This window comes from Nomascus leucogenys, chromosome 8 (genome assembly GCF_006542625.1).
Source record: "Nomascus leucogenys isolate Asia chromosome 8, Asia_NLE_v1, whole genome shotgun sequence".
NCBI lineage: Eukaryota > Metazoa > Chordata > Mammalia > Primates > Hylobatidae > Nomascus > Nomascus leucogenys.
This window is the reverse complement of record NC_044388.1, coordinates 83,007,970-83,034,143: the sequence shown is the minus strand read 5'-3', so window position 1 is coordinate 83,034,143 and position 26,174 is coordinate 83,007,970. Positions and strand designations below refer to the sequence as shown.

The 26,174-nt window shown below is 40.2% G+C and overlaps 2 protein-coding genes across 3 annotated transcripts in view; both read right to left on the bottom strand.

The window, feature by feature from the left end:
- The window catches only part of CAAP1 (caspase activity and apoptosis inhibitor 1), a 51,659-nt gene extending 47,812 nt beyond the window's left edge, over positions 1–3,847 (bottom strand). The window contains exon 1 of one of the 2 annotated variants that reach the window (XM_003263993.4): positions 3,432–3,847. In XM_003263993.4, the coding sequence (XP_003264041.1) occupies positions 3,432–3,734 (303 nt within the window). In that variant the 5' untranslated portion in view covers positions 3,735–3,847. Of the gene's footprint in view, positions 1–3,277 lie in introns of both variants that reach the window. The other variant, XM_003263994.4, reaches the window with a different exon arrangement.
- A 10,017-nt stretch (positions 3,848–13,864) lies between these two features.
- Positions 13,865–26,174, bottom strand: part of PLAA (phospholipase A2 activating protein) — a 43,538-nt gene continuing 31,228 nt past the window's right edge. Inside the window, exons 11-14 of the mRNA XM_012509133.2 lie at positions 23,905–23,973; positions 21,180–21,281; positions 18,348–18,512; positions 13,865–16,592 (exon numbers count right to left, since the gene is read on the bottom strand). Coding sequence (XP_012364587.2) covers positions 16,027–16,592; positions 18,348–18,512; positions 21,180–21,281; positions 23,905–23,973 — 902 coding nt within the window. The 3' untranslated portion in view covers positions 13,865–16,026. The remainder of the gene's footprint in view (positions 16,593–18,347; positions 18,513–21,179; positions 21,282–23,904; positions 23,974–26,174) is intronic.

Here is a 26,174-nt window from a genome sequence, read left to right as displayed (position 1 = left end):
ATACAAAGGAATGAACCCTATGTGCTACGACATGGATGAATCTTAAAAACATTATGCTAAGTAAAAGATGCCAGACACAAAACACCACATATTATATAAGCTAAAAGTTACGCATAAGGTTGCTTTCTGGAGTGATGAAAATATTTTAAAACTGACTAGGCCGGGCGCGGTGGCTCACGCCTGTAATCCCAGCACTTTGGGAGGCCGAGGCGAGCGGACCACCTGAGGTCAGCTGTTCGAGACCAGCCTGGCCAACATGGTGAAACCTCGTCTCTAATAAAAAATAGAAAAATTAGCCGGGTGTGGAGGCGGGTGCCTATAATCCCAGCTACCCGGGAGGCTGAGGCAGAAGAATTGCTTGAATCCAGGAGGCGGAGGTTGCAGTGAGTCGAGATGGCGCCATTGCACTCCAGCCTGGGCAACAAGAGGGAAACCCTATCTCAAAAAAACAAAAACAAAAACAAAAACTGACTGTAGTGACGGTTGTACAACTCTGAATATATACAAAATCACTTAACTGTACATGTGAAATGGGTAAATTGTACAGTATGTCAACTATATTTCAATAAAGTTCTTCCTAAGAAAATAGGGAACTCGGCCGGGCAGGGTGGCTCACACCTGTAATTCCAGCACTTTGGGAGGCTGAGGTGGGAGGCTGAGGTGGGCGGATAACAAGGTCAGGAAATCTAGACCATCCTAGCTAACACGGTGAAACCCCGTCTCTACTAAAAATACAAAAACATTAACTGGATGTTGTGGCGGGGGCCTGTTGTCCCAGCTACTCGGGAGGCTGCGGCAGGAGAATGGCGTGAATCCAGGAGGCGGCGCTTGCAGTGAGCCGAGATCACGCCACTGCACTCCAGCCTGGGCAACAGAGCGAGACTCTGTCTCACAAAAAAAAAAAAAAACAAACTAGGAAACTCAATACACAACAGATATAATGGCACTCTCTAAAGTTTGAAATGTTATCTACATGCCTAATATGCAATGATCTTTTCTTCACAAATACACTAATTTTCCATTCGAAGATGGGTTTAGTTCTGTACGCAAATGTTTTCAATATTCAATTGACCAATGTTGTTGGTCTCCCCATCATAATGGAGTATTAGAACTAGGGAAACTGGCCAGGCGCGGTGGCTCAGCCTGTAATCCCAGCACTTTGGGGGGCTGAGACGCGTGGCTCACCTGAGGTCAGGAGTTGGAAACTAGCCTGACCAACATGGTGAAACCTCACCTCTATTAAAAATACAAAAATTAGCTGGCCATGGTGGCGGGCACCTGTAATCCCAGCTACTGAGGAGACTGAGCCAGGACAATTACTTGAACCCGGCAGGCGGAGGTTGCAGTGGGCTGAGATGGTGCCACTGCACTCCAGCCTGGCCAACACAGTGAAAGCCTATCTCAAAACAAGAAAAAAAAAGGAAACTATTTAAAATAAGAATGGTGATATCCAAACTGAATCTAGAAGGGGTGGGAAAACTGAATAGATCTATATTAAATAATTTTTTAAAGAGTGTCTTTAAAAATCTCTCTAAAAAACTCCACTAGACCCAGATACTAATGACAAATATTTGAGAAGAAAATATAAACCATTCTGGAACACACCAAAAAAACACAAAGCTTCCTAATTCAATCCATTACAAAAATAAAAACTACAGTCTGATCTAATATAGAAACATATACATAAAAGTCGGCCCGGTGGCTCACGCCTGTAATCCCGGCACTTTGGGAGGCCGAGACGGGTGGATCATGAGGTCAGGAGATCAAGACCATCCTGGCCAACACGATGAAACCCTGTCTCTACTGAAAATACAAAAAATTAGCCAGGCATGGTGGCGGGCGCCTGTAGTCCCAGCTACTGGGGAGGCTGAGGCAGGGGAATGGCCTGAACCTGGGAGGCGGAGCTTGCAGTGAGCCGAGATCACGCCACTGCACTCCCGCCTGGGCGACAGAGCGGGGATTTAAAAAAAAAAAAAAAAAAAAAAAAAAAAAAACATACACATGAAACTAAAAATACTGAATTCCAGCCAAGTACAACAAACTCAACAAACCAAACAGAACTTGTCCCAAGACTCCAAAGACTGTTCAACATCAACTAACTTATCAATAAATTACATTATCTGATTAAAGGAGAAAAAGCATGTGATCATCTCAACAGAATGCCAGAAAACCACCTGATAAAACCTCTACATAAAGAGAAACTGTTTCTACTCTACCAAAGAGAAAAATGAGCAGAGGATATGTACAGAAAATTACATAAGAAGGAATCAAATGGCAAGTAAAAATATTAAAATGTTCAATCTCACTAATCAGGAAAATAAAAATTAAACACAATATTAATTTGACCCATTAGTCTGGCAATTTTTTTAAAAAATGGTTATCAAAAGCTAGTTAAGAATTTCAGAAATAGGTATTCTTATATATGTACTGTTTGGACTATAAATCTGTAAAGTCTCATTTGGAAAGCATTTGGTGGCATTCACTAAGTTTTTAATGGCATAAACTTTGACCCAGGAATTTCAGTTCTCACACTCTCTCCCAACATAACTCTTGTAGGAGATATATACATAAAGGTGTTCGTATTGTAGTCACAATACAAAAAAAACTGCAAACCTAAATATCCGAAAAATATAATAAAATACCAGGCAGTCACTAAAAATAACAAACCACGTATATAAAGAAGCCTATCACAACAATGCAGGTACTCAACAGCGGGAATAACACAATACAGCTTAAGTGTAGGAACTTAAAAACACGTATCTGACGAGGAGTGATTAAAAGAGGCCGTGTATCAAAATACTAATGGAGGGGCAAGAAGAGGGACTTGACGCTTTCCCTTTATTTCCGCATTGGATGAATTTAAAGTACATATTCATTCATTTGTTTTCAAACAAATTATGAACTTTTTTTAAACGGCGTTCTCTTGGCAGATTGGTGGCGCATAAACAACATGGCTTTTGTAGTCAGATATCTGGATTCAAACCTAGGAGCTATTAACAAACTCTGTGACAGTGGGTAAAGTTTAACTTCTTAGGGCCTCAATTTTCTTATCTCTAATGTGGAGTTAACCATATCTACGAAAAGGTGAAGACGAGGGGAGAAGTGTTTGGCTCGCAAGGGAAATGAAGGCCAGCTTCCAACTCATACTCTTCTGGGAGACTGAAACCATAGGAGTGGAAGGTGCCAAGAGTTAAAAAAAAAAAAAAAAAAAAGTGATCAGGAAATCCAGAAACTTGAAGTTCAAGATTCAAGACACGGATGGGAGTGTGGGGCTCACCAGGACTTAGGTAGGAACATGAACCTCAAGCACGGACGACCCTGGGATCGCCGCGCTAGCAGTGAGCTCCAGCCAGCGCCCCATCCCTCTGGTAGCCCGACTTCTTCCGGAAAAGCAGCAGCTCCAGGAAGCGGCCAGAGAGGCGCGCACGCACCTGCTGCAAGGAGCCCGAGACGCTGGAAGAGTCGGTACTCCTCCGCTTCCGGCGCTCGCTGCGCTCTACGCTGCTCCCGCCCCAGCAGCTGCCGCCGCTCCCACCGCCGGTGACACTTCCACTAAAATTGGCGTTCCCACAGCAGCTGACGCTCCCGCAGCCCCCGGCGCTCCCGCAGCCGCTAGTGCTTCCACTGCTGCCGCTGGCCAAGGCGGGTACGATGTCCGGGGCCGCGAGCGCTGCGGCCGCCTCCTGACTGCTACGTTTGCGCCGTTTCTCCCGGGAGGACTTTTTCCCCGTCATGATCCCTTTGCTGCAACCATCGGATGAAAGTCCGCTGTCTCTGGTGCAACCGAAGCCCGACTCCTGCGGCCGTGGGCGGCAGGCACTGGCGTCGCAGGTTATGCGTCACTTCCGGCCGTGGCGCAGAACGTGGTGAAGCGTTATGGGCCGGGGTGGCGGCGGGGGGGTTGCCAGAACCAGTTGCGCTTCCCCCTCCAGTCGCGGAGGTCGATTTGAGTGTGTAGCGGGTACCCTGTCTAGTCAGAGTTTGTTTTGTTTTGTTTTTATACCTCTACAAAGGATAGAAGGTGGAACTTACGTCCTTTTAACTTCAAAACTTTTTATTGTTAGTGTTTGTTTACAGTAAAGTTGAAGTATAGTTGCTGATTCTCCATTTCCGTTTACCTCCAAATCTTAAGATATTAACAACGCTATAACAATAAAGAGAACTTAGGGAAAAGTTGTTCCATCTCGTTTTCGTCATCACCTGGGCAAATTATGTATTTCTTGCGTAGAGTCTAACATGGACAAGTAAAGAGCTTGAGTTAGTTTTTGAAAAATTGAGAATGGGTCAAAGCTTTATGAGATTTTATGGGTGGATGTAATCTAAACAGAAGGCAGATTTTAAGACAAGGGAGCTAGAACACTTAAAACGTGAACCAAGGTCTTTGTCCTTTCAGCAGGGGCCTTTAGCCACTGAGGGAAAAAGGTAGAGCCTGGGGCAAAGCCAGCTGGGTGGTAGTAATTCTGTGCCTTTCCCTGGGGTAAGAAGCAGTTAAAGAAGCTTCCCTTCACTTTGTCTCCTATTTGTCTCAGTCATTCAACAACTACTTAAGTGCCTAAAACCAGCCTAAGGTTAATAAATAGGGGTACTTCCAGCCCTAGGAAAACTGCCTTCCCCCAGGCCCCACTCTTAAATTGGCCTTCTAAGGTAAATGCTGAGGCTGAGCCCACTGTGTTCCCAGGAGTTCCACTAAGTATCACACTCATTGGAGTCATACCTGAAAGGATTGAGAGTGTTGTGTTCACAGACAGGAAAAATACATAAAATTAATTACATGTTGGCCGGGCGCGGCGGCTCACGCTTGTAATCCCAGCACTTTGGGAGGCCGAGGCAGGCGGATCACGAGGTCAGGAGATCGAGACCATGGTGAAACCCCGTCTCTACTAAAAATACAAAAAATTAGCCGGGCGTGGTGGCGGGCGCCTGTAGTCCCAGCTACTCAGAGAGGCTGAGGCAGGAGAATGGCGTGAACCCGGGAGGCGGAGCTTGCAGTGAGCCGAGATTGCACCACTGCACTCCAGCGTGGGTGACAGAGCAAGACTCCGTCTCAAAAAAAAAAAAAATTAATAACGTTACATTTATAAACCTGTTATGAATTGTGTCCCTGAAACCATCATAATTTTAATAAAACTAAATTGCTAGATTTTTTCTTTTTTCTTTTTTTTTTTGAGACAGAGTTTCACTCTCGTTGCCCAGGCTGGAGTGCAATGGCGCAATCTCGGCTCACTGCAACCTCCGCCTCCCAGGTTCAAGCATTTCTACTGCCTCAGCCTCCTGAGTAGCTGGGACTACAGGCATGCGCCACCATGCAGGGCTAATTTTGTATTTTTAGTAGAGGCGGGGTTTCTCCAAGTTGGTCAGGTTGGTCTCGAACTCCCGACCTCAGGTGATCCACCCACCTCAGCCTCCCAAAGTGGTGGGATGACAGGCGTGAGCCACCGTGCCCTGCCAAATGGCTGGATTTTTAACAAAAGATAAGCTTTTGGTAGAAGCATAGCTAAACGTTGACCAACTTTTTCTATAGCCCACTTCCTTATAGCTGCTTATTGCTTTATAGATATCTTTGACTCGGTTAAGAAATCTCAAGTTTTCCATTTTGAGATATTTACCAGATTCTGTACTCCAATGGTGTTACAGAAGTTAAGAAATTATTTTAGGCAGATAGAGAGGAAAAGGGGTCTTTGGGAAGTTTTTTTTTTTCTTTTAAAGCAGCTCCAGAAATGTTTCTTGTCTAGCAAAAAAGCCGGGCTGGCAAGCTTTGATATGCAAATGCAGGCCATTAGAAACTGGGTTTACACAATATGGCGATTCTCCTCTTCTTCTTGTCCCCACATGTGCCTAGCAACATGGCCATCCCCACATATCCCCACATGTGTAGAACATCATGGCACCCTACATTTGCATATTAAAAGGCTAGGGTGGGAGGGCCACTTTTTTTGCAGGCTACATGAATGACATACCTGGTCAAACCAATTCCCTGGGTCATATGCAAATTAGTCACCACCTCCTCCAGCCTCATAATATAACTGGCTCTTGTCTGCTGCACCCAGGGTTCCCTGTTTCAGCTTGGAGCCCTCTTCCCTCTGATTCTGTATGAGGGAGCCTCTTCTTTCTTGCCTATTAAATTCTCCACTCTGTATCGTTTTATTTAAACCAGCACGAGACAAAGGACTCTGGTGTTCCTCCAGTTGTTGGAACTGTATCAGTGGGGTCACTGATGCTACTCAGTCTGAAGACCCCTTCTGAGAAATGAACTCAGCACAAGAATGCACTTTCTACCTCCTTATGATTACATCCCCCATGCCCTAACCAATCAGCAACCCCTAGCTCCTCAGCCCACTACCCACCAAAACTCCCTTAAAAACCCCTGTCCAAAAACTTACTGGGGAGGTGATTTGAGGTTCCCTCCCATCTTCTCCCTTGACTGGCATACCATTATTAAACTCTTTCTCTGCTGCAACTCCTGCTGTTTCCATGTGTTGGTCTGGTACCACGTAGTGGTTAATAGAACCTGATGGTCCTGTAACATCACCCACAAAATTCATATCTTGAATCCCTAACCCCCATGTGACTGAATTTGGAGATAGGGTCATTAAGGAGGTAATTAAGGTTAAATGAGGTCATAAGGGTGGGTCCCTAATCTAATATAACTGGTGTCCTTATTAAAAGAAGAGTCTGGGCCAGGCATGGTGGCTCATGCCTGTAATCCCAGCACTTTGGGAGGCTGAGGCAGGTGGATCATGAGGAAGATGGAAACCATCCTGGCTAACATGGTGAAACCCCGTCTCTACTAAAAATACAAAAACAAAATTAGCTGGGTGTGGTGGCGGGTGCCTGTAGTCCCAGCTACTCGGGAGGCTGAGGTAAGAGAATAGCGTGAACCCAGGAGATGGAGCTTGCAGTGAGCCAAGATCGCACCACTGCACTCCAGCCTGGGCGACAGAGCGAAACTCCGTCTCAAAAAAAAAAAAAAAAAAAAATGCCTGGTACAGTGGTGCATGCCTGCAGTGCAAGCTATTAAGAAGGCAAACTGGGGAGGATTGCTTGAGGCCAGAAATTCCAGGCTGTGGTGCGCTGTACTGATCAGGTGTCTGCACTTAATTCAGCATCAATATGGTGACCTTTTGGGAGTGGAAGCCACCAGGTTGCCTAAGCGGGGTGAACTGGCTGAGGTACAAAATGGAACAGGTAAAAACTCCCATGCCAGGCTGGGCGTTGTGGCTCACACCTATAATTCTAGCACTTAGGGAGGCCGAGGCAGGCGGATCACTTGAGGTCAAGAGTTCGAGACCAGCCTGGCCAACATGGTGAAGTCCCGTCTCTACTAAAAATACAAAAATCAGCCAGAAGTTGCTTGAACCCTGGAGGCAGAGGTTGCAGTGAGCCGAGATGGTGCCACTGCACTCCAGCCTGAGCAACAGAGTAAGACTCCATCTCAAAAAACAAAACAAAAACTCCCATGCTGATTAGTAATGAGGTCACAGCTGTGAATAGCCACTGTACTCCACCCTGAACAACATAGCAAGACCATGCCTCTAAAGAAAAGAACAGACTGCCCTGTCTTCTCACCACACACACAGGAGAGGCCATGTGAAGACACAGTGAGAAGATAGCCATCCACAAGCCAGGAAGAGAAGCCTCACCAGAAACCAACCTTTATGATATGCTGCTGATCTTGGACCTTTAGCCTCCAGAACTGAGAAAATAAATTTCTGTTTAAGCCACCCAGTTTGTGGCACTTTGTTATGGCAGCCCGAGCTAGCTAATACAGACCTAAAATGTTATGTGTGCCTGGATAGAGCTAGTTCTTTATTAATTCCTGGCTGCAAATTACGCTCTTATAAAATCAATTGAGAAGCTTCTGGGTTTCCACTTTGTTCTATAGCAACCTGACAAACGGTGTTCATATTTCTTCAGGTGGACCAAGAAGGCAAAGCACTCCTCACTAGATTGCTGTACAGTATTTATGAACTTGGCAGCTGAATCACAGTCTTTTTCTGCCCTCTCACACACTTGTTCTAGGACACAAAGGCATTGTTCTACCACTGGTGATAGAGAAGGGGAGAAAATAGGCAAAATGCATGTCATCATAAGCAATTTTCTAGTGAGGGGAAACAATAAGAAAATACACAGTAGGAAGTGCTTCTATCCTCACTCACTATGGCACTCTGCATTCTTCTTACCCTGTTTTTCTTCAGCACCCTTAAACACCACCACACATATATTTATCTCTGTCCTTCCACTTGAATGTAAGCTCTTTGAAAGCAAGGACTTTGTTTTATTTGCTTTTTTTTTTTTTTTTCCTTTGAGACAGAGTCTCACCCTGTTGCTCAGGCTGGAGTGCAATGGCACGATCTCGGCTCACTGCAGCCTCTGCCTTCCGGGTTCAAGCAATTCTCCTGCTAAGCCTCCCGGGTAGCCAGGATTACAGGCACCCACCACCACGCACAGCTAATTTTTGTAGTTTTAGTAGAGATGGGGTTTTACCATGTTGGCCAAGCTGGTCTAGAACTCCTGACTTTGTGATCCGCCTGCCTCAGCCTCCCAAAGTGCTGGGAGTACAGGCGTGAGCCACTGCTCCTGGCTTTATTTGCTTCTTTATTCCCAATATCCCACTGTCCTGAATAAAAATTTGGCACAGGCCAGGCACAGTAGCCCAATCTGTAATACCAGCACTTTAGTAGGCTGAGGTGGGCAGATGCCTTGAACTCAGGAGTTCAAGAACAGCCTGAGCAACATGGCAAAACACCATCGCTACAAAAAATACAAAAAAAACAAAATTAGCCAGGCATGGTGGTCCCAGCTACTCAGGAGGCTGAGGTGGAAGGATTACCTGAGCCTGGGGAGACCGAGGCTGCTGTGAGCTGTGATTGTGCCACTGCACTCCAGTATGGGGGACAGAGTGAGTAAAATTAATGGCTAGAAACTAGTTTTTAATAAATGAGGTCGGGAGGAGGTTTGCAGTGCTCTTACGTCGCATGGTGGAGAGATATAGCTGTAGGGACTTAGCTGCTACTGTGAAGTTGACAGTCAAGTGGGCTTTGGAACCACAGGTACAAAATGCTTTCTACTTGGGGTTCTGCTGAATGGAAGACGGGGAAAGGACTTTGATTTATGCTAAGAACATGCCATAGAGACATCACAAGCTTGACTTACAGTCAGAGAGATGTCTCTTTAGGTTGAACCATATGAAACTGGCTTTTTACAGGTTGAAAATGGTTGAATGTTGATTCAAGCAGCAGAGAGAAAAAGAAAAGGAAAAAGTAGTTGAATATTGACAGTTTCATATGGTTCAACTTAATATGCTTAAGAGGCCCAGCACTAAACATTGCTATGGACTTAAAGCTCTGCAAATAAATGCAGACTGCTTTTCTGCCTAGAACAAGTATATATGGGAGGGTGGACAGAGATTGGTTCTTATACACCAATTTTAGCAATGCATTGAGCATTGATCACAATGATTGCCAGGGATAGGCATGCATTAATGCTGGGGTCAATCAGTTCTTCTCTGGGATTTTATAAAGAGATATTAGGTGAGGAATTTGCTCTTTCACACTAAGTCATCACTTAACTTCATTACAGTCAACTGGAAGGAAATTGTCTCCTAGCTGCTCGTTGTCATGTTCTGTCTTGTGACAATTCTAAGAAAATTAGGCCAACAAAAGCACTTGCTGAAACAAGTAACAAAAAATCCTGACACTATCATTTTCCATCAGCGAGCCATTGTAATTCTTTTTTTCCCCCCATTAAGCTGATCTGAGTTGATTCTTTTTTTTTTTTCTTTTGAGACAGCCTCGCTCTGTTACCCAGGCTGGAGTGTAATGGCGTGATCTTGGCTCACTGCAACCTCCGCCTCCTGGGTTCAAGCGATTCTCCTGTCTCAGCCTCCTGAGTAGCTGGGACTACAGGCATGCACCACCATGCCTGGCTAATTTGGAGGGTTTCACCATATCAGTCAGGCTGGTCTTGAACTCCTGACCTCAAATGATCCCCCGCCTCGGCCTCCCAAATTGCTGGGATTACAGGCATGAACCACAGTGCCCTGTCTGATCTGAGTTGATTTCTGTCGCTTGCAACCTGAAGTCCTAATTAATACAACATAGTACATGTAAGACCTTCCATGATCTGAACGGCATTTTTCTCTTCAGCCTTTCCTAGAAATATACTCTTCAGGCCTATTCAACAACCCCACCTATACTTATTGTATCTAAGATTCGTTTTAAGTATAACTTATTTAGAACATTTCCACATCACTTCCATTCTCAATCCTCCTAAAATTAACCACTTCTTTTTTTGTAACCCACTATTCTCCCTACAGAGTGTCCAGAACTCTTTACTGCAGGCACTTGCTCAGTATCTTCTCCAATATACTGTTAGTTCCCAGGAACTATGCATATACATTTTTGTAGTCTCAACACCTAATACATTGTCTGGAACAAGCTAGGGATGCAAATATTTGTTAAAATTCTAAACTGATAATTTCAGGACCCACACAGAGCTTCTTTCTTTATCACCCTTGTGGCAAATTGCATGAATGACCCCAGTTCTTCATCTCTTCCTATATCCACAGCTTGCCATGTAATTTGGCAGTACCCTCTTGCTACAGGTGAGACATAATTCCCTACCCTTCTGCTTAGCCATCTAACTTACTTTGGCCAAATGGATGTTAGCAGATGTGCAGCAAGTGAAGTCTATAAAAAAGCTTGTGCAATTAGGATGGTTGACTTGTGCTTCCACCATCATCATGAAAATGATGGGCCAAAGTGGCCCACTGGTCCTAGAAGATGAGAAACAAGTAGAGTGGCCCACTGGTCCTAGAAGAAAGATGAGAAACAAGTAGAGCAGAGCTGCCTCAACTAAGCTACCCAGACAAGCCCAGCCTAGAGCTGAGTCCTCAGACCTGTAGAAACAGGAATGAGCCCAGCCAGGACCATCCTACCCCAAGCTTGAAACTCCTGAGCTAAATAAAAACTATTATTTTTGTTGTTGGTTGTTGCACAGTATTACTGTGGCTATAGTTAACCAATATGCACTCTGTCTAAAAGAGACCCTTTCCCTGTATTTCTCTGTTAGCAGTAAGAAGTCTTCAAACCTGGTTTGATATTGTCACTATTCGATACACAGAAGTCTTACAAGAAATCTTGAGACCACTGCTAGGGCTGTATTATGCATATATGTGATTTTTACAGTCCAACAGAAACACTTTCTTGCTGGGTCCTGGGGCATTATATGAAGTTTAAAAGAAGTGTAAGGATTTTGAGCTCCAAACAACTTTATAAATGTCCCCAGGATTACCCCCCACCCCAAGGGCATTTTTTCCCCAGTAGAAATAAAACCTAATTACTTTTTTCCCTTTTGTTTTGGTAAAGGCAATTCTTCTTATTATTAAAGAACATGGTAGCCTTGGATTGTCTTTGGAAGAAATGCTTGCTAAGCATTTATGTGGCCATCATTTTGCTAGGCTTTTACACGAATCTTAAATTATTCATCTGTCATGTGAAGTCCCACTGAACAGATGACTGACTGAGGCTGAGGTTAGGCAACTTGCCTGAATTCACGACTCAGTGGTGGGAATGCTATTGGGATGTGTGCCTTTTGAAGTCCAAAGCCATGCTCCTTCTCTATATTATACTGCACCTTTGGTTGCTATTACTACTGAAAATTTTGAATAATATAGAAATAAGTGAATATTTATTGAATTTATTAGTTCCTTTGAGGACACAGGAATGAAAGAAATGTCATTTAATGGCTTAAAACCACTTTCTTTTGATCCATGTCATGCTTATATGGCACTAGCAGGCACTGTAGTTGCTGTTATGATAAAAGTGGCTACTACAAACTGATATTTTTCTTCATATTGATATCCAGTTTTGGCAACATCATTGATTAAATACTGTTATCTTCTCCATTGTTTGGTTACTGCTGACTTGTCAAACAGATTTGACTTCTTTCAGTTTCTACACCTGTGTAATACCTACCTCATAAAGAGGATCAACTATGCATATACAACTAGAAAAGAATAAGTGCTTAATGCAGGCTGTCTAGTTGTTCTTTGCATTGCTATTTGGTTTGATTTAAGTCAAGTTGCAAACTGTTGTGGTAAATGTTGGTATATAACTTGAAATCTGATGATCACAGCCATTTGAACATTTTATTTTTCTGATTTACCATGTGTCCAGGAATTCTAAGGCCAGGTTTTAAGCCCCAACATCTCATTTTAGGCCTAGGACCAATATCAGACTATCTACTTTACAAAAGGGCTTTAGGCAACTTTCTCCTCTTTACAGCTTCCATTACCCACCTTATTCTGAAGACTATTTTACCCCTTAAGGAAGCTCATATATGATGTAATCAAGACAAAATAACAAGTACATATCACTTGTTATTTGTAGGAATACTAAAGTATTCCTACAAATGTGATATTATCAGTGACAAGTTATGTTCTTAAAAATGCCCTTTCTTATAAGATGCATATGGAAGTATCCAGTTGATAAGCATTTAAGTAATTTCAAAAGAAAGTATAAAGTATGGAGATAAAGCAAATCTGGCAAAATGTTAATAACTGTGGAATCTAGTTAACAAGTCCATGAATGTTCACTGTACTTTTCTTTCAGTTTTTTTTTTTTTTTTTTTTTTTTTGAGACAAAGTCTTGCTCTGTCAACACCCAGGCTGCAGTGCAGTGGCACCATCATGGCTCACTGCAACCCTGATCTCCCAGGCTCAAGTGATCCTCCCACCTCAGCCTTCTGAGTAGCTGGAATTACAGGCACACAACATCATGTCTGGTTAATTTTTAAACTTTTTGTAGAGATGCGATCTATGTTGCTCAGGCTGGTCTTGAACTCTGGGCTCAAACGATGCTCTCGCCTCAGTCTCCCAAAATGCTGGGATTACAGGTGTGAGCCACTGCACCCAGCCTTTTAAAATTTTTATGTATGAATATTTTTATTAAAAAGTTGAAGGAAAACTCATGAAAAAATGCTATTTTAAAGTCTTCAAAACTGTATTTATAATCACAACTATACTGCATATAATTTCTAACAGAAAATAATGCATTAGAAATTAGAATAGTTTTTTAAAAAAAGATTGAGTAACACTTTGAAAGCCTGGAATTTATCTAAGACTTCCAGAGAGGATGACATTATCACAAATGGCCTTTTATGCATTTTATCATTTCCTCATAAAATAACCATACAAAAAATTAGCCAGGCGTAGTGGTGAGCACCTGTAGTCCCAGCTATTCGGGAGGCTGAGGCAGGAGAATGGCGTGAACCCGGGAGGTGGGGCTTGCAGTGAGCCAAGATCTCACCACTGCACTCCAGACTGGGCGACAGAGCCAGACTCCATCTCAAAAAAAAAAAAAAAAAAAAAAATTACCATAACATACAAAGTGATAACTGCTAAGGAACCTACCTCCCACTCTTATCCCCAGAATTATCTACATAAAGAATCCATTTTTACCTATGCTTCTTCCATCACTTAAGAAGATTATGAGGTAGATAATAAATTTCATTGCATTGCTATTTAGTTATAAATTCAGCTAGTCATATAAACAGCAACATACTCATCTAAAGGAACCTAATGCCAGAGAGAAGATAATAGTTATGAAATGGAGACAATAATAACTTAACTCTTGTAGGCAATGGGGTTTCAAATGCAGTATGAAGTACATTAATTCCAAGAGTTGTACCACTAGAGGTGCGATGGCAATGTAAACAGTCTAAACAATGTACACTATCTTGATCTACCAATTCCATGTATAAAATGTTCCTAGGGAACTAGTAAGACTGTTATGAGATTTGTCATATCATTGCTTGATAGCTGAAAATTGGAAACAGTACCAGTTAATAAGAAATGGGTATATCCATGATAGAATATTATATTTATTAATGTGGAGCTCTTTGTACCAAATATAAGTTTAAAAATCAGGTTATCAAACAGTATGTATGATACAACGCTTTTTTAATAAAATAAAATACATTTACATACATAGTCACTATGCCACAAGACGTTAAGAATAGTTTTCTCTAGATAGTGGCCTTACAGGCAATTTTTATTTAGGGTGTGTGTGTTTTACTCAATAAATGTTTATTACTTTTGTATTCAGAAAAAACATTAAGAGAATCATAGGAAAGTTTAACTAAAAAAGAAAATCTTTAAAATATCATTAAATTATTTAACATATTCTTCAAGTGAGATTGTTTCCTTTTGCTAAGCTATGTTTTGTAATCTCCACAACAAACATGAAATAGTATAATAAAAGTTGATATAAAAAAACTTGCACAGTAATAGGAAGCAGTGTTTACATTTTGCCGCCCCTTATATTTTGAAGAGGGAACTCACGTTCTTAACCAAGACTATCTCTTATCATTATTCAAAGGTATCTACTTTTCCTAAATATTGCAATTAAATTATTTGTACTTATTACAAGAAAGCAGTGTATTGTAAAGGAACCAGCCAGACCTGGGTTAAATTCCTAATTTTGCGATTTAACTTTGACATAACCACCTAAACCCAATAAAAAAAAAGTATAGGTACCTAACTGAGCCAGTGAACAGAATATTTAGTCCAGGTACACACCAGGAAGTTCCAATTTAATACTCAGCAAAGTACATATCCCCTCTATTTACATTTTGCTCATTTCCTTTTGATATTCCAAAAGTTCTTACTTGGATTACTCTAGGCAATTAGAACCTTTCTTGCCCATTTGGGGAACAATTATTCATCTAAGGCTGTAATTTGGCATTAAGCCAGGAAATTCATGGTTCTTTATACCATGAGTATTGAGAATGTTGCTCACTATTTTTGGCAACGTCTTCTTTATGAAAAGATCTTTCCCACTTTTGAAAATAGAATAGTTACACTTCTCTCAAGAAATTGGGTTACCTCAAACACAATAAATTGTGTAATTAATGTGATGGTTCCTTCTTTCTGTTAATTGCTAGGATGTTCACACACATCTGTGATCTCCTTTCTAGAAAGTATAGCATGGCATGTACTTTAAGTAGTTAACTCCCTCTTGGCTTCACTTTTTTTTTTTTCTCTTATATGATTCATCCTATTATGTCTACTTCTGAAAGCAGAGATAATACTGGCCCTCATTTAAAGGGGTTTTAAGTATTAAGTATCAGTGTGTCTACTATTCTGCCCGGACCACATAGAGAGCTCAAAAATAGTTAATTTCACATGACAGGTTCTAGACTTTCAAATGATACAGTTTGATGTACTCTTGCTTATGTAATCACCTGATAAAATTCAACATGTTCCAAAATTCCCTCTGAAATAATGGAAAATGACAAAAATAAACAGCCAAATATCAAAACTAGAATGAAAAACGAAGTTAAATAGTGAAGGGCAAAAGAAACTGGATCTAAGCCTGGAGTTAAATTGAGACCTTGTCTGTCTGAACTGATACATGACTAACATAGCTTACCAACTGGCTTTTTCTTCATCTAAAAACAGGCCATTAAACAAATATACTTTAGGATTTATAAATGACAAATCAAGAAATTATATTGTTTTAATATATGAATTTATAAATTATTTTGTAAATTTAATATAATTTAAAAATTTTAAAGTAGTTATCCTAAAACAAGACCTTGAATTGTATCAGTGCCGTTCGAAGGATCTAGCAATGAAGGTAGAGAAGTTAAATAAAAGATAATTGACAACAATTAACAGTTTGGTGTACATTAAGTAATAAAAGCAAGTTATATGAGTAACAGCCGTTGTCTTCTCCTTAGTGGCTAAGGTAAGGGGAAGATGTCATTGTCATTGTGTTGTTGCTGATATAGCTCTTTTTAAATTTGTTTTCATACTCTTGAAAATCTACCCAAATTACACAGGAAAATCTCACAGTTCAGCAGTGCAAAAATTTTATTTCTGTTTCCCCTCCCCACCACTTTACAAGATGTAAAATTTTACTTAATCCACAGCATTCTCTTTTTTTAATTATCTGTTATCAGTCATGTCAAATGTGAGGAAAAAAACACTAATCAATTAAAACTATCCGTCCCTCTTCCCCACTGCTACAGCAAATTCAGGATAAATCTACAGCATTCACTTACTTTAGCTGGTTCTGATACTGAGGAATACTTTTTTATTTGAGAATCAACACCTAAAGACTTGGCTAATTGTACAGCATTTGAATCATCACTGATAAGTGTTCCAAGAGCCACAAGAAGTCTAAAAGTGGCTTCTAGGTCTTGTACTACTTCCAAGATTGTGCTAATTAGTGACAAACATTGAGCTTTCCCTTCAATGTTATGGTCTTTATGAAAACAAACAGAATAGTTCAGGGCCAATGTAGCCAGAGCAATGTGAATGTTCTTATTGCTCCCTGATTTCAGTTCTATTGCATGGGACATCAGTGATTCCCTCTGGGACATCATGAGTTTTTGTCCTGCCTCGCCAACAAAACAATTGCAAAAAGTCCTGAGAGCAAGCAGCTGGTTTGCTGGCTTTCCTTTAGGGTTCAGAAGATTGATAAGATGACTGCTGAACTGAGCCCCTTCCTTTTCATTGCAGAAGTTCTCATTCACACTGGGGTGTTTAATTGACAACCGAAGAATGTCAAGTGCAGGAAAGACAATATCTATGGAAAAAAAAAAAGTCATTAATGCTTATGAAAATAAAGAAAATTTCTTTTGACTATCGACTTTTAAGGATTTTATTTTCCCACTACAAAACTAATCATTTTCGAAAATGTGAAAAATCATGTGTCTGCTTTAAAAAAAATGCATATATTTCTGAAACTTTTGTTAATTTTTCATATTTACATAAACTAGATTTATTACTGTAAAATCATATTCGCTTTAAAAATAAGGTAACTCTCTCAGGTTATCAAATAGCCTATACACTGTGAGTATTCAAAAACGAATGGAAAGAATGGGGTGCAGACCTTGCTTTTAAAAATTCTGTAAGACCGAACAATTAAACAGGGAAAGTTCTTTTTTTCTTTTTTTTGAGACAGAGTTTCACTCTTGTTGCCCAGGCTGGATTGAAATGGTGCGATCTCGGCTCGCTGCAACCTCCACCTCCCGGGTTCAAGCAATTCTCCTGTCTCAGCCTCCCAAGTAGCTGGGATTACAGATGCATGTCGCCACGCCCGGCTAATTTTTGTATTTTTAGTAGAGACGAAGTTTCATCATATTGGTCAGGCTGGTCTCAAACTCCTGACCTCAGGTGATCCACCCACGTTGGCCTCCCAAAGTGCTGGGATTACAGGCATGAGCCACCGTGCCCAGCCAGAAAGTTCTTAAGAGAAGAATTCCAGTTAACAAGTGATAGGATGCTTATAGGTTGGTGGGAGCTTTATAATCAAGGGCCTAGGTAGATGCCATCTGAATGAATACATAAAATAATCTTAGCATCACTAAAGGTGAGGAAATCCAACATTATGTGCTCCATAATATAAAAGTAGTATGCATCATCATTTATAAAGGATTTCACCAAAAAAAAACCCCTACTGAACCAGAATCTAATTTTGCCACTAGCAATAAATACAGAGATGGAGGAACACATCAGCAAAATCCATAATATGGGATATTTTATTGAAAAAAAAAAAAAAAAGACTTTTTCTCCAATAAATCAATGGCATAAAAAAAAAAATAACGGGCAAGGACTCTTTGAGAATTAAAAAAGACTTAACTGACATAATTGGAAAAAAAAAAAACTTATAGTAAATATTTGTAGCCTAGGGTTAACAGGTCACTAAGAGTATCTTGGATGCCTGGCTGGGAATCCACAAATGCTCTGAAACAGTAAACACACAGGTGCATGGCCGGGCGCGGTGGCTCACGCCTGTAATCCCAGCACTTTGGGAGGCTGAGGTGGGAGGATCAAGAGGTCACAAGATCAAGACCATCGTGGCTAACACGGTGAAACCCCGTCTCTACTAAAAATACAAAAAATTAGCCGGGCATGGTGGCGGGTACCTATAGTCCCAGCTACTCAGGAGGCTGAGGCAGGAGAACGGTGTGAACCCGGGAGGCAGAGCTTGCAGTGAGCCGAGATTGCACCACTGCACTCCAGCCTGGGTAACAGAGCGAGACTCCGTTTCAAAAACAAAAACCAAAAAACAAACAAAGAAAACAAACAACAACAACAAAAAACAAACTGGTGCATATATGGGGATCATTATATTACCTTCAGATTCTCAAAACGCATGTAACGAAAACAAGATTATCAATTCCAGTAGTGTAGTGAACCCTTTTCATGAAGATTTTCCATAGTGATTTACGACTACCCAAGTTAACTTTTATTTAATCTACAAATACCAGTAATATTGGTAGAAATGAAGATAAAACCTCTTGCTTTCCGGTTACATTTTTGAAGAGTGTTTATTTACCTTCAGGACAGTTAATAGCTTTCCACAAAATCTGAAGTTGCTGGACTGTGGGTTTTTCTGAAGAACTATTACATATTAGAGACAGTATCTTCTCAAGAAGTATCAAGTCATCCTCAGTTAACTTCTTCTCTTCAGGTGCAGTTCCATTAAGTTCCTTCAGTTTACCTAGAACCCAAAACCAAACTTTCAAAATTCTCTAACTGTAATTGGCCAGATAATATATAAATGCCAAGACTTTCAATAAAAGTACTCTAGTGTACGCCATGGGGAGTTAAGACTTTACTCAGCAATTATCAAACTCTATAAAGTAAGGATAAGGCTTATGAGCTTTGTCTTTTGTGTGTGTGTGTGTGAGATGGAGTCTTGCTCAGTCGCCCAGGCTGGAGTGCAGTGGCGCCATCTTGGCTCACTGCAAGCTCACCTCCCGGGTTCAAGAAATTCTCCTGCCTCAGCCTCCTGAGTAGCTGGGACTACAGGCGCCCGCCACCATGCCTGGCTAATTTTTTGTGTTTTTAGTAGAGACGGGGTTTCACCACATTAGCCAGGATGGTCTCGATCTCCTGACCTCGTGGTCCACCCGCCTTAGCCTCCCAAAGTGCTGGGATTACAGGTGTGAGCCACTGCCACGCCTGGCCTTATTTTATTTTGTTTTTTTTTTGAGACGGAGTCTCACTCTGTTGCCCAGGCTGCAGTGCAGTGGCGTGATCTCGGCTCACTGCAACCTCCGCCATCAGGATTTTCAAGCGATTCTCCTACCTCAGCCTCCCAAGTAGCTGGGACTACCAGCATGCACCACCACACCAGCTAATTTTTGTATTTTTAGTAGAGATGGGGTTTCACCATGTTGGTCAGGCTGACCAACAAGGTGAAAAACTCCTGACCTCAAGTGACCCGCCTGCCTTGAACTCCCAAAGTGCTGGGATTACAGGCATGAGCCACCACGTCCGGCCTCCATTCTGGATGACTTTCAAAGCAATATCATGTGTAATATATATTCAAGTGTAAGTCAATAACCTAGTTTCTCCATGAGAAAATTTATAACAACTTTTTAGCCAATTTATGTCAATTTCTACAGTTGTCAATGAAATAGTCAAAGAGTTAAACGCCTACTGATAACATTTAATTTATGACTTAGTTCCATATGCATATTCGATGTCACATTATTTTAAAAATGTATTTAATGGACATACTGCCCTTTCTTCCCATGTTCACATTTCATGAAACAATTTCCTTCAAATCCTTCACATGTATCTTTAGTATCAGTATCCTTTTTATCATGACTTTGAGATACTGTGTTTCTTTAAAAATCTTTATCTCAAGAATAAAAAAGTCCAAATTCCAATAATAAGGTAAATTATCCAAATTTACACCGTTGAAATCAATTATAAATGGAAACTAGGGCCTGTTTCACTAATCTCAGGTATTAACAACTTTAACTCTAATAAATAAAAATCAAGTTCATTAAGGAATGCAAAAATCAAGATACCTGTTAGATTTTCACAAGTTTTTTTTTTAAAATCTGAAAGTGTGCATATACTACATTATTCAAAATAAAGCAATTAAGAAAATATTAATGAGTGATTTTTATAAATTTTTACAATACTGACCCTGCCTTATACTCTGGTAAGTACGTTATGTTATGTTAACCCAATTAATTCTCATCATAATCTTTGTGGTAAACAAAGCTAACAGGAGTCAAGGTCCAAGACAACAACAACAACAACGACAACAAAACACTGTATTTTGTTTTGAGGAACACCAACAGAAAAAGCAATCAAAGTCACTAAAGCAGATTCATTGCCTTTTTTTTTCTTTCTTGAGATGGAGTCTTGCTCTGTTGCCCAGGCTGGAGTGCAATGGCGCAATCTTGGGCTCACTGCAATTCCTCCACCTCCCAGGTGAGGGAGGTGTGATTCTCGTGCCTCAGCGTCCAGAGTAGCTGGGATTACAGGCGCCCACCACCACGCCTGGCTAATTTTTGTATTTTTAGTAGAGACGGGGTTTCACGTTAGCCAGGCTAGTCTCGAACTCCTGACCTCACGCAGTCCGCCCGCCTTGGCCTCCCAAAGTGCTGGGATTACGAGCATGAGCCACTGTACCAGGCCAGCAGATTCATTTCTAATGGGCAATTTAAAATGAACCTGTATTATTTCTGAGGGCTACTAATTTTTTAAAGTTAAGATCTTAATTTTTCAAATGCTTTAGTCATTCATATTCATTAATTTTTTTTTGAAAACATTAAGAGCTTGGGTGGGTAGAATTTACATTTTCCACCTTTAATTTTTTTTATTAGTCATCATAAATTACTTACTTTATGTTTGTGTAAGGCTTCTTAGAAAGTATTATGGATCCTTGCCGGGCGGGGTGGCTCACGCTTGTAATCCCAGCACTTTGGGAGGCCGAGGCAGGCGGATCACGAGGTCAGGAGATTGAGACCACGGTGAAACCCCGTCTCTACTAAAAATACAAAAAATTAGCCGGGCGTGGTGGCGGGCGCCTGTAGTCCCAGCTACTCGGAGAGGCTGAGGCAGAAAAATGGTGTGAACCCGGGAGGCGGAGCTTACAATGAGCCGAGATTGCGCCACTGCACTCCAGCCTGGGGGACAGAGCGAGACTCCGTCTCAAAAAAAAAAAAAAAAAAAAAAAAAAGAAAGTATTATGGATCCTTTACCAGATTGTATATTTGTAGTGAACACAGTTGTTTAATACCGCAATAGAAATCTCTATTCATATTAAGTACCCAATTCCTGACACATGTTGGTAAGAGAAACAACCTTGATGACATCTCAAACCGTCTGTGAATATGTGAAAAAATTAATTAAAGAGACTTACCTAATATTTGTGTAGGGTTTGCTTGGTCAAATGTGACAGCCTCTTTTTTAGGGAAATAAATATTCATTGTTTTAGATGCAGCTGATCGGTAGGCACTATTCCCTATTTAAAGAATAGAAAATGATGATAATCACAAGGAGTGATCAAAAATGAGATTTTTCTAACTATATGACTTAGTTTTCACAATTATTGAGATATGCAACTATTCAGTGCATGCAATAAACAAGGAACCTCAAGGGGAAAAATATCCACAATATTTTGTATAATTTATATTTATTGATATAATATTTTTTGGTTTGGGGAATGGAAGCTTAAATGTAGAATGATCATCTCATACTTTTTACTTTTTTTTCTTTCTGAGACACGGTGCAGTGATGCAATCACAGCTCACTACAGCCTTGACCTCCTGGGCTCAAGCAATCCTCCCACCTCAGCCTCCGAAAGTGCTGGGATTAAAGGTGTGAGCCACCGAGCCTGGCCTAAGATTAAATCTAAATTATAAATTTAAAAAAAGTCAAAGAATACCATATAATTACATGAAACTTTCCATTTTCATCTTCTCTAAGGCATGCTGATCTCTCCCTTTTTATGTCTTCTACTGCTTATTCCAAATGATGTCGTAGGCATTATCATTTTCTCTAATCTTTTTCTGCATCATCTTTATGATCCCCAAGTTGTAAATCCCTGAAGGACAGGAGTCCTAGTCTTTTTTTTTTTTTTTAAGTATTCTATTAAGTTCCGGGGTACATGTGCAGGATGTGTAAGTTTGTTACATAGGTAAATGTGTGCCATGGTGGTTTGCTGAGGAGTCCTAGCCCTTTTTTTTTTTTTTTTTTTTGAGACAGTCTCGCTCTGTTGCCCAGGCTGGGGCACAGTGGCATAATCTCGGCTCAGTGCAAACTCCGCCTCCTGGGTTCAAGCAATTCTCCTGCCTCAGCCTCCAGAATAGTTGGGATGTGTCTGTGCTTTTGTTTTTCTCATTTGCAAAGCTGAGGTCATATCTACTTCCTAGAATTAAAAGCTTAAAATTATAAAATTTATGTAAATAACTTTTTACCAAATTAATGCTTGGTAATTGTTAGCTGTACTTGTTAACAAAGGTTAACAGTGCTCCACCTCCCATTTTCGAGAAGTTAGTTTTTAACAATATGGTGTGCATATTGGAGCTATATATACCTTAGTACAAGCTAATGTCACCTCTCGCCTGGAATAATGAAATAACTTCCAAATTGGTCTCTCCATGATCCATATTGCAGACAGTGATCTTTTTATTGTTTACTCTGTTTATGCACCTCCTTTGATTAAAAAACTCTTCAGTGGCTTCCCAGTGAATATTTTTCTTTTGCCTTGCCCCACATTCCTCACTGCCGTTCTTCTGTCCAGCCATACTGGCCGGTGTCAGTTTCTTGAGCATGTAATACTATTTTCTACCTCCAGAGCTTTGAACTCACTGTTTTCTTTTGGCATACTTATGCATTGCCCTTTGCCTTGTCATTTAGACCACAAATTATTGGCTGTTTTTCTCCCTTTTCTTTTTTCTTCAGTTTTACAATTTTAAGCTCTTAATTCTAGGAAGTAGATATGACCTCAGCTTTGCAAATGAGAAAAACAAAAGCACAGACACATGAAATAAATTGTTCAAGGTCAAGCAGATAAAAAGTAGTAGAGCTGAGATTTGAATTTAGATTCTCACTCCAGAATCCATAATCTTAATTACAGGTACTATGTTATACTTCAGTATTGCTAACCAATGTTACTTTTGCAATTAAAAAATAGCTTACAAAATCACATGCCAAGTGATGGACATGGTAGTGTGTGCATGTAAACCCAACTACTCAGGAGGCTGAGGTGGGAGGATCATGTGAGCCCAGGAGTTTCAGCCCAGCCCAGGCAACAAAACAAGATCCCATCTCAAAAGTAATAAAAAATAAAAACGCATGCTACATTAGTTATTGAGTGGTAAGTTTATGGGTGTTTATTTTAATGCTGAATAACATATATGTTACTCAATCTCTCTCATATAAATTACAAGGAACATAAAAAGTAAGTAGAAAAAAAATATATGCCAAGGTATCTGTCAAACTTGAAAGAGACGAACCACAAATTTAGCTCTGTGTTTTACTGGCAGCCAATACAGAGGAAAACATGCCAGCACATATACAATGAACAAGTGAGGTATGTCAGACTGTAGACTAGGTAACTAAGGATTAAAAAAAAATTAGTTGCTCAGAAGAACGATAGCTATTCCAGGCATAAATCACAGAAGCAAATTCTTTCCTGAGTCTTCTTAAAGAGAACAATGTATAATCCAGTGAATAACATTCTCAACACATTAAGTAAGAATGAAAAGAATAAACACAGACTTTGTAAAAGTAGTGAGGAAAGCAGATTTATTACAGTAAATCCTAGATGCATATTAGAATCACACTGGAAGATTATAAACTACCCTTTGCCAAGCCCCCAACTCAGAGCAGAATTAGACCAAGTAAGCATCTCTGGGGATAAGGCTGAAGTACGTTTGTAAAGCTGCCCAGATGATTCTAATATGTAGTAATGAGACAATTCTGAGAACGCTCAAAAAGCCAGACAAGTTTGGTCTCGATTTACTATATAAAAAGTTCTCAAGCAAAAAAATGACACAAATTTTCTTACTCTTTTCATTACATAAAAGTTCCAACGAATTTTTAAAATCTAAAAAAAAGAAAAAGAAATAAAAAGTATGTACCTGTAAATGGATCAACTCCGGCCATGGTAGTTCCCATACTTGCAGAACCTGGTACATAACGACCAGCACCTACAATACAATAATACTCCCAGTAAGCAAAGGTGACTGTAAATTATAAAGTTCAAACCGCTCCTTCGCTTATTTCCATTATTAAGCACACTTCACAATGGCATCATTATATACATAATAAATATGCCACAAATTTAATACAGAAAAATGCTTAGAACAGTGCCTGAGCATGTCATAAGTGCCCAATAAATGTCAGCTACAAACTAAACATTACATGCCTTATATATTATAGTTGTAGAAGTTTAGTAAATTACAAAAATGTAAGTGGACTGGAGAGAAATAAAAGTTTCCAGAATAAAATGTGAACACTATTCTACTGAAGTAAAGAGGTGGGACTAACTAGCACATAAGACAATTGGAAAAGACTCAGGTAAGAGTTAGAGATACTATGACAACAGCCCAGTCACATTTTATTATAGATAATACTTGTGGCTGTCTTACTGAAAATAGAAAGAAGGAAACTTAAAAAGTAAGTATAGAGAGAGAATCAGCAGGATTTGGAGATATTCAGAATACCAGATCAGCCTTTATGGGAAGAAGAAAAATGAGCTACTGTTCTAGCCTCTCTCAATTTATACTCTAGGAGTTGTTATAACAGGTGCAACACATACAGAAATGCCAAACAAAATTAAAAAAGCAAAACCAAAAAAAAAGTAAGATTAATTAAAATAATGAGAAACACAGAATGGATTTGTTGAAATTTAACCATATGCCAGCTAATCATCTTCTATGCATATATTCATTAAAGTATTATATAGATACCATTATAATTCACAATATTTTAGAAGCAGAAGGTTGAATAACTTGCCCAAGGCATTAAGCTGTTAAGAGGTAAAGTACACTCTCACACTTTTCTAAATATGGTTTTCTGACCACCTGAATGAATCACAGATTCAATACACAGATTCCCAGAGTCCACCCATAACCCAGGGTTACTCCAAACTGGCTCCACTTTAGAAACACTTGGGGAACTTTAAAAAATAAGATTGCTGGGCGTGGTGGCTCATGCCTGTAAACCCAGCACTTTGGGAGGCTGAGGTGGGCAGAATCACCTGAGGTCGGGTGTTCGAGACCAGCCTGACCAACATGGAAAAACCCTGTCTCTACTAAAAATACAAAATTAGCCGGGCGTGGTGGCGCATGCCTGTAATCCTGGCTACTCAGGAGGCTGAGGCAGGAGAATTGCTTGAACATGGGAGGCAGAGGTTGTGGTGAGCTGAGATCGCACCATTGCACTCCAGCCTGGGCAAGAAGAGCAAAACTCTGACACACACACACACACAAAAATCTAAGATCAAACTACTACCAAGATCATTTATTTAATCAGAATCCTTGGGTGAGAGATCAGAGCATGAATAATTTTAGCTTTAACCTCCTCACTAAATCTAGTGAATCAGAATCTCTTGGCCGTAGAACCCTGGGATAAGTAATTTAAACAAGCTTCTCAGATCATTCTAATAAACATTAGCAGTTTAAGGACTGCATACATTAATAAGGAAAACAAAGAAGAATTAAGACTGACTTTAAATTGTAGCCAGATAGGGAAATCTTTTGGCCCCAGTGCCACTGACGAAGTTGGGAAAACATCCTCATCAACAATAACTAATACATACTGTGGCTTAAATATACTCCAGGCATTTTGCTTAACACTTACATATATTATGCTATTTTATTTTCATACCTCAATATGGTAGATGCTGTTATATATTTATATAAAAGTGTATTCAATTATCCTGATACCCTAATTCTCTTGGACATTGTGTATGCTATCTTGCATATCTACCTAATCACTGCATCTTCCGAGTTACTGACATTATGGAACAGTGAGCTATGCTCTGGTTATAATGGCCCCAGGAGTTTTCTTGATTTTGCTGGTATTAGTTGAAGCTTGATATGTTCTTTCTGTTCTAGAAAAAAAGCCGCCAAAGTGATTTGGATTCTCACTTGGTATTAAGTTTCAGGGTATCACTGTTTGTGAACTGCTGATAAAGAGAAAGCCATCTTATCTACTCTTCAGATCCTTACTACCATTTGAAATCACATTATGTTATCAAAGACTTCCTTAACAGCCACTGTGCCATCACAGCATTTAGTGTGATAGTTAATTATTTTCATTTACTGGTTATCAATGCACATGGTACAACCATTTGCATCTGGGCCACCAATACATTCACAGGAAAAAGGAAGCTCACTGACAGCAA